This window comes from Bubalus kerabau, chromosome 3 (assembly GCF_029407905.1).
Source record: "Bubalus kerabau isolate K-KA32 ecotype Philippines breed swamp buffalo chromosome 3, PCC_UOA_SB_1v2, whole genome shotgun sequence".
NCBI classification, from domain to species: Eukaryota; Metazoa; Chordata; class Mammalia; order Artiodactyla; family Bovidae; genus Bubalus; species Bubalus kerabau.
This window is the reverse complement of record NC_073626.1, coordinates 39,238,508-39,250,713: the sequence shown is the minus strand read 5'-3', so window position 1 is coordinate 39,250,713 and position 12,206 is coordinate 39,238,508. Positions and strand designations below refer to the sequence as shown.

The 12,206-nt window shown below is 43.2% G+C and overlaps 1 protein-coding gene across 2 annotated transcripts in view; it reads left to right on the top strand.

Moving 5' to 3' along the window:
- DNAH8 (dynein axonemal heavy chain 8) overlaps positions 1–12,206 on the top strand; it is a 328,991-nt gene that overhangs the window by 273,045 nt on the left and 43,740 nt on the right. For both annotated transcript variants that reach the window (XM_055571493.1, XM_055571494.1), the window contains exon 85: positions 5,439–5,599. In XM_055571493.1, the coding sequence (XP_055427468.1) occupies positions 5,439–5,599 (161 nt within the window). The remainder of the gene's footprint in view (positions 1–5,438; positions 5,600–12,206) is intronic.

The following is a 12,206-nucleotide window of genomic DNA, read 5'->3' as shown; positions in this document are numbered from 1 at the left end:
ACTAGCAATCTACTTGTGGTCCAAAACAGAACAAAGGTCAACTCTCAATGATCTATAATCTTCTGTATAGACTAGCTGCTCATGTCCACCTCCCCTTCTATAAAAATATTGGACATAATACCTCTGTCTTTTCCTCTGATTGCAAGTCTTCAGGGCAATTTCAAGCCCCAAGATAAGTGATCGGAGAATGAGCCAAAATTTGAGTTTTCTCATCTCTTTCCATTAGGATAGACAATTGAAAATTGATGAAGTGGTTTTTTTTTTTTTCTCAGTGCCCAGTAAAATCTGCATAGGTCATGTGAGTAAACATTTTCTAGAAAATATTATCTCTTAGCAATTCTGGCTTTCACACCAAGCATGAATGGTATAAGTACATCTGCTGCTGCTGCTGCTGCTGCCAAGTCACTTCAGTCGTGTCCTACTCATAGATGGCAGCCCCATAGACGGCAGCCCACCAGGCTCCTCTGTCCCTGGGATTCTTCAGGCAAGAATCTACCAGACTCAAATTGTTCTTAAAATTTTTGCATGTTAAAGATGCAATATACGTTACCTAAGTGGAAAAAAAATCAGATATAGGAGTATTTTATGGTTATTTGGGTTCTCTATATTAAGATCTAAACTGGTAATTCTTAGTTTTTTTTCCCACTTTAACAAAATTGAGACCTGAGACAAAACATAAGCTCTGGGGGTATTTTGGTAAACTGGAGGTTGACCAGAAATCTGAATTGTTTTTCAACCTTTACTAAGGTTTTTCTTGAAATTGTATTTGGAGAAAGGTGGATGATGATAAGTGTTGGTAAGGATATGCAGAAGCAGATCTCCAGGGAAGTAATTGAGCAAAACTGAACCAAAATTAAGTATTATGGGTAGATACATCCCAGAATAGTTCTAGGGAAAAAAACCCACATATGGATATGTATAAAAATGTTGTGGCAAGACTGTGCACGGAGCTGCAGGCGACCATTGTCGGTTGATTCTCCGGAAGTGGACTCTTAGAGGGATTCTGCCTGTGGTCCTCCCTTCCCCCAAGGGCATGATCTTGGTTGAGGCAGCTCCCTTCCAGGGCAATTCCTGGGAGGGACAGTGTTGTGAGCCCTCAGTAGCCAGTACTCCAGACAGCTGGGGGAGCCAGTGCCTGGGTCCTGGAGAAGGATTTGGTGGCACATCACAGCATCCACTGTGGAGATGAACAAGCCTAAGAGAATAGATAAGAAGCCTGAGAGAATAGATAAGCAGCAGAGGATGAGCACATGTGTTGCCATCGCTCATCCTTCAAAGGCGCACTGGTGGCCCAGAGTCATATGAAGCGTGTGTGATGGGACTACTCTCTGAGCCAGAATCCCACTCTTGAGTGTATGTTGCAGAGTAATTCTCAAACAGTTATGTGGACATGTACAAAGACGTTATCCATAGTATTGTTTGGGAGAGTGGAAAGTTGAAAGCAACCTGAGGGTCTGTCGGATTGAGGAGTTAGAGGAGTTAAATGAGGAGTTAGAGGAGGAATAGAGGAGTTAAATGTTGTATGCCTGTCATGGAATACAATGCAGCACTTGGAAGAAATGGTCCATATGACATCATGCATAAATCTTAGGAACATAGCATCAAGTGCAGAGCTTTCAAAAAATAAAATGAGGCCTATAGAGTGGTACCTGAGTAATTTCTCAAGGATAAATACATACTTTCAAGGATATATATCAAGTATATTTAAATAGAAGCCCCCAAAGAGGAGACTAGGAGTGAATATAAGGGCTAAATGGGAAAAACTAAAATGAAAAGGGTCTAGAGACCTGAGAATAACAAATGAATATGATGAACTTGCCTCTGTATCTGAGATTTAAAAGAGGAAACAAAATGGCAACCCACTGCAGTGTTCTTGCCTGGAGAATCCCAGGGACGGGGAGCCTGGTAGGCTGCCGTCTATGGAGTCACATAGAGTCGGACACGACTGAAGCGACTTAGCAGCAGCAGCAGCAGCAGTAAGCATATTTGTTAAAATATGTACAAGTACCCAAATTTGAGTTTTGGTACTGGAGACTGTGAAAAGTGGATAGATTCTGGACATATCGTACAGACACTACCAGCAGAATGATGATGGGGAAGGAAGGGACGGGGTCAAGGATCACTCCTAGTTTTGACCTAAGTAACTGGATGGAGAATGGGATTATTTACAGAGAAGAGAAAGAATTTCTGGGGGAAGAAATTTCGCTGGGGGTGGAAATTTCCTAATTTTTGCTTTTATATGCATATGTCATCTGTTTTCATCGTGTAACCTATGAGATGCCTACTGGACATCCAAGTGGAGATGTCTAAGACTGGAAGTTCCATAAGGGCAGGGACTTCACCTGTTTGCATTGCTGTACCTGGAATGGATCTCTCACATAGTAGTCACTCAATAAATATTTGTTGAATAAGAGAATGGATGAAGATAAACAGGCAGTTGGACTTACAGGGTGGAGCTCAGGAGAGAGCCCAGGGCTGGAAAAAAGGATTTGGAATTTGTCATATGTAGATGGCATTTAAAGTCAGGAGATGAGATGAGATCATCATCTAAGAAGAAAGTGTAGAGAAAAGGATGAAAAAAGAAAAGAAACTGAGAACAAATTCCTGAGTACTTTAATATACTTTAATGTATCAAGAAAGAAGAAATGTCAACTGAGAGAGGTCAAGGAAGAGAAGGAAAGGGAATTGACCTTTACTGACTTTTAATACTGATTATTTAGTATTTGCCTGATATAAAAAAATTTACTTACTTTAAAAAATACATGGGTGTATGCATGCTAAGTCATTTCAATCATGTCCAACTCTTTGCAGCCCCATGGATGGTAGCCCACCAGGCTCCTCTGTCCATGGGATTCTCAGCAAGAATATTGGAGTGGGTTGTCATGCCCTCCTCCAGGGGATCTTCCTGACCCAGGGATCAAACCTGCATCTCTTAAGTCTCCTGCATTGGCAGGCTGGTTCTTTACCACTGATGCCACCTGGGAGACTCCTAAAAATTTATATAAGACAGCTCAATATAGAAAAATATCAACATTCAGCTTAATGTCTTCAAACAGAATGTGGGTGACTAGGGAGGCAAAGGCTTGTCATCTGCTGCCACTTTACCTGGTCCATATTCCCTGAGGGAAAATGGCTTCAGTTGAAAACCAGAGCCTTAAAATCGGATCCTCTGTCACTGTGACTTGCAATTTGGAACTTATCTTTGAATCCTTGTCTGTTTTCTCTGTTCTCAGCATCTTATGGCCTGTGTCCCTTAAAACCAGTAATTGTAGAACTTTGCTCTTTGTCCTTGAAGAGAACTTATTTTGTCTGGCTACCTTTCAGAGTGTCCTGAAGTAATTCCATGTAGATTTCATATTCTGTATTTTGATTATACCAAAAGTGTCCTCCAGATTTGGTGAAACTCACCTGTTTTTGTGTTTTTAAATCTAGCTATTCGTGGATTTACTCTTTATGCTTTTGAACTTTATTAAAGAAGTGGAAAAACAAGAAGAAAGTTCCCTTTGCTTTTTTATGCATATGTCACCCGGCAGCTCAGAACTCAGCGTGGTCATCTGCTGTCTGTGTGCTGAAGACCCCATGGCCTTTGCCAATCTTGTCATCTTCATCACTAAAAACCTCATCTTTCTAAATAATGACCATAATCATAGCACTGTTTTCTTTGATGACTTTCAACTGCTCCCCATTTTTTCAGTTATGCACCGGTCCTCTCCTTGACATCCACAGTCATCCATAATATGACCTCACTTCACTTTTTCTGTCTGATCTCTTCCCTCTATGTTATATTTATCTTAGGGTAAATACACTGGTTTCATCCTGTACCCAACCTGCCTTACATCTTTGCATCAGTTATTCTATACCTGCGTGTGTGGTCTCCCCAGTCACAAGTTCGTTTGCTAAAATCCTATCCTTCGAGGTATATCTCCAAAATCACCTCCTAGATAAAGCTTTGCCTGACACCCATCTGGCTCTTCTTTCTCCCTGGCTCGCCTCCTTAGTACTTTGCCTATTTTTATTTCCTCTGTCTCTTACCTTAGTGCACTTTGTATTGTGGTGATTATGTAACTGGCTTCTCTCTATACTGGGTCACAAGCTCCTTGAAGGAAAGGACTGCGTGTCTCGTCTTTGCAATCTGTTCCTGTTCTAAGCTCAATGCCTTGTGGACAGGAGTTGAACAGAATAGAACTGTGATGAATAAAAAAGGGAGAACCAGGGAACAGGGTGTTTCAGAGCAATCACTGGACCTAAAAAGAGCTGGAAGAGGCAGGATATGAAGGGAAGATAATAGAGAAAGTGTGACCAATCGAAGGAAAACACAATCCCCATTTCTTTCCACATGGAGTCCTCTGAGTGATTCGGACATCCAGCCTGCATCCCTGCTCTTCCCATCATCCCATTATTTCCCTCCCTTCTGTGAAAATCACTCCTTTAGACACAGAAGTCATTGCCTCATAGCAGGCTCATAGGCATTCAACATTTGTTTTTCTACACTTCAGAATAAGTCTGTCCACACCAAGTATTTATTTGTTCTCTCGCTGTTACCTTATAGATAATCAGTTCATACAGAATGAGAAAGGGATGTCTTAAGGCAAACAATAAGATGGTTGGATATATTTGCTTCTTGTGTCCAGGGACATAACTTAATTAACAGAGGGTGCGCTCCAGCTCAGGGTGGAGGAGAGATATTTATAAGAAGTTTTCCTGGCTGTATGGAGTGTTCAGTGCCACTGTGGGCCACGCTGAGCACAAGCATAAGCCCCCAGGCACAAGCCCTGTTTCTGGGGAGAAGGGAGGCAGTGAAAATGCCCAGATGTGCTCTCATGTGTGTGTGTGTGTGTGTGTCTGTGTGTCTGTGTATGTGGTTATTGCTTCTGCAATCCGTTCCCCTGCCTTTTTAAAGTGAACTCAAGGTTTGTCAGATTACTCCAGTAGAGAGTGGGCTTGCAAGGCTGGCTCTCCCCTCTTCACCCTTAGAAATGATCTTCTTTGGTGTTAAACAGAGACCGGCTTTCATTGTTCTTATATTGTGGCCTTTCTCTTTCCTTAATCTATGTCTAACTGTGCTTCCCTGGTGGCTCGGTGGTAAAGAACCCAGCTGCATTGCCGTGCAAGAACCAGAGGAGAAGTGGGTTTGATCCCTGGGTCGGGGAGACTCCCTGGAGGAGGAAATGGCAACCCTCTCCAGTATTCTCGCTGGGATAATCCCATGGTGGGCTGCAGTCTGTTGGGGTCACAAAGACTCGGACATGACTGAAGCAACTGAGCATGCACGCATATGTCTAACTATCCTATCAGTGGTTTTGTTAAGGATCTTTCAAATCCAATATAAAAAATGCTTACAATGGAAATAAGGTGACCCTATCGCCTTGACAGTGGCAGTTTGGGGTTTTCATTTGGATATTCATCAATTTATTTCTCCTGTTTTCTCTCTGATATAGGTCTGGTTCAGTGAGAAGATGTTTGAACCGTCGTTCTGTTTTTATACAGGGTATAAAATCCCTGTGTGCAAAACCTTGGATCAGTATTTCGAATACATCCAGTCGTTGCCATCTCTAGATAACCCCGAAGTCTTTGGGCTTCACCCAAATGCCGATATCACGTAAGTTCCCAGCATTTTTTAATTTGAAAGGATATAACCCAGCCTGGCAAAGTCTGTGCACTTCATTTGCTCTCTTAATATCTCTCCTTTCCCTTCTTTTTATTTTACTGTGAGAAACAGTAGTGTCACTTCCTGTCTCCCAATTACAATTTTGTCCTATCCTGGCCTGCTTGCCCATCGCTAAATCCTGCTGCTCCGGGGTTTATGACAGTGTTAAAGCTCTAATTTATGCATTGATTATTTCTCCTCTGTTGTGTCATAAAACCAGTTGGTGTTCTTGGTCTTGATGCCACTGATCTGGTAGGACAGTAGCCTCCTAGTTCTTTGCCTTTTATCTCAAAAAATCTATTAAACATAATGGTCATAAACAGAATGTAAAAGGTTCAGGAGGGCAGAGAGAAGAGGAGGAGGACATGTGTTTCTGTGGGTCCTCTCGGAGATGGCCCCTCTCCCTCTACTCGCTCCCCTGCATCCTTGTGTAAGTAGCTGCCTTGGAGGGCAGGATGCTGTGAGCACGGGTGCAGAGGACACAGACGCAGAGCCCAGGAACAGGGGCTCCGCGTGATGTTCTTGCCCTGGTCACTGTGGTAAGAGGTGGTGAGGGAAGAGATAAGACATGCATCCAGTCCCAGGCCCCTTCTCAGGCCCGTCCTTTGGATGAGGTCTCGCCCCCTACCTGAACCCAAGACCACCCAGCTCCACAGAGAGGACTCCAAGAAGCCCCCGCTGAGAACCTCCCTGGATGTTCATGCCTGGGGCTCAATGACCAAAGACCAGGAGTTTATGTCCAGCAGAGTGGCTCATTTCAGGAAATGGAAGAAACCAAGACTCCTGCTGCAGATTCTAAGCTGTGACAGCTGGGAGGAGTAAGTTGTGCCCTGCTCCTGGTCACTCACCTGCAGTGGCGGGTCCAGCAGGTCCAGCGGGTCTGCGATGGGGCGTGGACATCTCCACCTCCTGGTTCTCTGTCCTGGCCCAACATCCCTGCTCCCACTGTATCTTCTCTCCACCCCGAGCATACTCCCTGCCCCAGCACGAGGCTTGGCCTCCTGGCCTCTTTGTCACTCACATTCATTCTCACCCCTCCACATCCTCTAAACTCTACCACGCCTCTTTTCATCTTCAAAGTCATGGCCGTGACCCCCAAATACCCACAAATGGCCATCACTCATTTCGGACCCCATGACAGAACAGTTATGGCACTTTGGTGGCAGCTCTAGATGTTATTTTAAGAGACTGTTGTAAGTTAGCAGGAGACAGGAAAGAACTGAAGAAATGAAAGGGAATACTCAGAAATCCAGCTGTGAATTAATATCATCTGAAAGAGAGCACACAGGGAAGGAGTTATTTTTAATTAATTAGTTAATTTTTTGGCCATGTGAGGGATGCAGGACCTTGGTTCCCTGACCAGGGATGGAACCTGTGCCCGCTGCAGTGGATGCATGGAGTCTTAACCAGTGGACTACTGGGGAAGTCGTGGGAAGGAGTTTTAATTTAGCTAAGACTTTAGAAACTTGTGTCAAACCACTCCTCTGCCCAGAACCCTCCTGAGGCTCCTGTCTTCACTCCAAGTCAATGCAAGAGCTGACCATGACCTACAGGTGACCTGCAAAGCCCAGTGATGCCATCTGACCCCGACCTATCAGCTGGTCTCCTTTTGCCTTCTCCCTCAATTGCGGTGCTTAGCTCCAGCTTCTGCTAGCTTCCTGTTACTTGGACAGGCCAGATGGCTCCCACCACAGGTCCTTCCTACCATAGAATACACCTCCTGGAACATCCTTCCCCCAGGTATCACTGGGGCTCACTTTTTCACCTCTTCCGGTCTTAATGTCACCTACTCAAAGATGCCTTCCCTGGCTGCCTTATTTAAAAATTGCAAACCACTCCCCAACTCCCACCCCAAACTCCATCCTCCTTGCCTGCTTTTTTCCTGTCAATTGTATCACCAACTCTCTATTCACTTATTTATTTGCTTGTCGTCTATCAACCTGGCTTCCTTTCCTCCCTTTGAAATCTTTATTAACATAAGCTCCATTATGTCTGAAATGTCTGCCTGTTTTCACTACTGTAGCTCCAGGGATAAATAGTGCCTGCTACTCAGGCACTATTTGTTGAATAGTGTCACATTTGTTGAATGTGTCAGCGGTAGTAAATTCTCCTAGGCCGTGGAGAGTCTAATTAATAGAGATAGTCCACAGAAAGATCTCATGAGTTCGAGGGAATGGGCAGAAAAATGGCCAGTAAGTTTTAATGTACTTGTAAATTAGCCATCGAAATGGTTCACTTATAAGGGCTCTAAACTCTGATTCCATCCTCGGCAAGAGCCCCAGGAGCCACATTGGCTGGTACCTAGAGAGTCTGATCCTGTCAGGTACCACAAGATCCTACCAAGGAACATATGAAACCAGGTTGACAGTGTCTCACCCTGGCTTACAGGGATGGCATTCCTATGACTGGATTGCTGTAGGCAGTTTTGGTCACCGGCTCTCAAGAGAGATAAACCAGAGCTAGAAAAGTCCAGAGAAGAGCAACCAAACTAATTCAGATGGGAGGCAATGATAAAGACAAACTATTGTTTTTTTTTCCTTGAACTATTATAAACCCTCATAAAAGTTGCGGGTACAGTGAACACCCATATACGCTTTATCTAGGTTCACCAACTGTTAACATTTTGTTCCATTAGCTTTTCTTTTGTTCTGTATTTATCAGTTTGTTTATTCATCTACAGCTATATTCATACATAACCACATCTATTTGTGTGTGTGTGTTTATGTGTGTGTGTGTGTGTGTGTGCTGATAGACACTCTGAGTGGGCAGAGATAGGAGATATGTGTTTTTTTAAAACATCATGAGCTCATGGGTAACTCCAGCACCAATACACCTCAGGGCTCTTCCTTGTCCTTGCTCATTTCACACAGTGATCTGCTTTCTCCCACGGGGAGAACTCAGGTTCTCAGCACTTCAGTTTGTTTACTCATTTGCTCCAAAGTACACTGTTATGGAAAGTGGGGTCCAGCTGATCACTGCTCAAAAGCCAATAAAGAGGCAAGTTGGTGGAAAGGAAACTTTGGTTGACTTTGGATGCCAGCAACAGGTGGGGAGGGCGGACGCCTGTCCAAAGGCTGACTCCCTTCCACTGACAGTCAGGGGCAGAAGCTTATATAGACAGAAGCAGAGGGCTACATGTAGAAACAGCACAGTCAGCTCTGACAGTCATCTTAAAATTTGTCATCGGTGGTCTGACCAGCATCATCCTGATTGTTTTAAGTACAGTTAATCCTTAGTTCCAGGGTCAGTTTGTTCCCGTTTCCTTGAGGTTAATTCCCAGAATTCTGGCAGTTTTTGTCACAGCAACAAGCCTAGTCGTCATGTAGTTAAGTTCTTCCACCTGGTGGGGGTTTCAGTATCTGTAAGGCAGCTCACAGGATATGGCTTAGACATTATCAAACTCAGCAGTGGCCACAGGACTGGAAAAGGTCAGTTTTCATTCCAATCCCAAAGAAAGGCATGCCAAAGAATGCTCAAACTACCGCACAATTGCACTCATCTCACACGCTAGTAAAATCATGCTCAAAATTCTCCAAGCCAGGCTTCAGCAATATGTGAACCGTGAACTTCCTGATGTTCAAGCTGGTTTTAGAAAAGGCAGAGGAACCAGAGATCAAATTGCCAACATCCGCTGGATCATGGAAAAAGCAAGAGAGTTCCAGAAAATTATCTATTTCTGCTTTATTGACTATGCCAAAGCCTTTGACTATGTGGATCACAATAAACTGTGGAAAATTCTGAAAGAGATGGGACTACCAGACCACCTGATCTGCCTCTTGAGAAATTTGTATGCAGGTCAGGAAGCAACAGTTAGAACTGGACATGGAACAACACACTGGTTCCAAATAGGAAAAGGAGTACGTCAAGGCTGTATATCATCACCCTGCTTATTTAACTTATATGCAGAGTACATCATGAGAAACGCTGGACTGGAAGAAACACAGGCTGGAATCAAGATTGCCGGGAGAAATATCAATAACTTCAGATATGCAGATGACACCACCCTTATGGCAGAAAGTGAAGAGGAACTCAAAAGCCTCTTGATGAAAGTGAAAGTGTTGAGTGAAAAAGTTGTCTTAAAGCTCAACATTCAGAAAATGAAGATCATGGCATCCGGTCCCACCACTTCATGGGAAATAGATGGGGGAACAGTGGAAACAGTGTCAGACTTTATTTTTCTGGGCTCCAAAATCACTGCAGATGGTGACTGCAGCCAGGAAATTAAAAGATGCTTACTCCTTGGAAGGAAAGTTATGACCAACCTAGATAGCATATTCAAAAGCAGAGACATTACTTTGCCAACAAAGGTCCGTGTAGTCAAGGCTATGATTTTTCCTGTGGTCATGTATGGATGTGAGAGTTGAACTGTGAAGAAGGCTGAGTGCTGAAGAATTGATGCTTTTGAAGCGTGGTTTTGGAGAAGACTCTTGAGAGTCCCTTGGACTGCAAGGAGATCCAACCAGTCCATTCTGAAGGAGATCAGCCCTGGGATTTCTTTGGAAGGACTGATGCTAAAGCTGAAACTCCAGAACTTTGGCCACTTTTGGCGAAGAGTTGACTCATTGGAAAAGACTCTGATGCTGGGAAGGATTTGGGGCAGGAGGAGAAGGGGACGACAGAGGATGAGATGGCTGGATGGCATCACTGACTCAATGGATGTGAATCTGAGTGAACTCCGGGAGTTGGTGATGGACAGGGAGGCCTGGCGTGCTGTGATTCATGGGGTCGCAGAGTCGGACACGACTGAGCGACTGATCTGATCTGATCTGATAGCCCTTGAGGAGGTACTAAAAGTTCTTGACCATGCTTAATGACTGAACTGTTATTATTTAGTCTTGTTGGACTATTTCCCTTTGTTTCTGCATTTTCTCTCTTCTCTGATTAAACTTATTCTTTGGTTAAAGTTTTTCCACAGACAAAAGGCAGGCTGAGAACATGAGGGGAAAGGACTATGGAATACTATTCCCTTTCACCACCAGTACCATATGACCAACAACAGAGGTGCCAACTGGAGGTCAAGATTTTTTTGCAGCTCTTTTTGTCCCCTAGAATATATCCCATTGAGAGTGTACAGAGCACTATGTTCAGAAGTTCTTCAGATCATTTTTTCTGTGAGTTTATGCCTTCAGTTGATGTATAGGTACATTCACTTGTTTCTATTTTTATTACATTTTAGGGTTTTTTAAAAATTTTTGTTGATTGTTTTAAATATGTGAAACATGAATATGGCTCAAAAGTCACAGCTATATAATGTGGTTCTTAGAAAAGTCTCAGCCCTCCCACCATTCCCCCTTCTGTCACAGGCAACCAAATGCATTAGCTTCTGGCTTATCTCCTCTGTTTTGCTTTTTTTTTGCTCATACATAAGTATCATATTGGAGAAGGCAATGGCACCCCACTCCAGTACTCTTGCCTGGAAAATCCCATGGACGGAGAAGCCTGGTGGGCTACAGTCCATGGAGTCGCTAAGAGTCGGACACGACTGAGCGACTTCACTTTCACTTTTCACTTTTCACTTTCATGCATTGGAGAAGGAAATGGCAACCCACTCCAGTGTTCTTGCCTGGAGAATCCCAAGGATGGGGGAGCCTGGTGGACTTCCGTCTCTGGGGTCGCACAGAGTCGGACATGACTGAAGCGACTTAGCAGCAGCAGCAGCAGCAAGTATCATATATATTCTTATTATCCTTTCTCTCTGATACAAAATTGCCATTATGTATATAATTATATATGTAACTATATATATACATATATGTTTATATATATTGCCATATATATTTGTGTGTGTCTCACTTTTTTCACTTAACAATGATCCTGTAATTATCTACATGGTCATAGGTATCTTCCTCATTAAAGGTGCATCTCAGCGATATCATTTCAGACTACCACTATAAAACAAGCCACATGATATTTTTAGTTTCCTGGTGCATATAAATGTTATGTTCACACTAACCTAACTGTAGCCAATTAAGTGTACAGTAGAATTATGTCTAAAAAAACAAATGTACCCATCTTAATTTGAAATAGTTTATTGCTTTAAAATGCCGACCTTTATCTGAGTCTTCAGCGGGTCATAGTAGTAACATCAAGGGTCACTGATCACAGATCGCTGTAACAAATACAATAAAATAATAATAAAAGTTAGAAATATTGTGAGAATTACCAAAATGTGACTCAGAGATATGAAATGAGCAAATGCTGTTGGAAAAAAAATGGTGCCAATAGACTTGACTGACACAGGGTTTTCACAAACCTTCAATTTGTAAAAATTACAGTCTCTTTGAAGTGCAAAACACCAAAGCGCAGAGAAACAGATATGCCTGGGTCACATGTATTATAGTTCATTTATCCATTTTCCTGTGGATGGGCCTGTTGGTTGTTTCCAATATTTTGCTGTCTCCTGTGGTTCCTCAGTTAATAATCTCATGCTTATGGTTTTCCCATGTTGTTAGGGATGTATTTTCCATGGTAAATTGCTGTGGGTGGGATTGCTAGATCAAGGATTAATGAGTATTTCCAGTTTCCCTTACAGAGGACACTGTTTTACAGTCTCACCAAC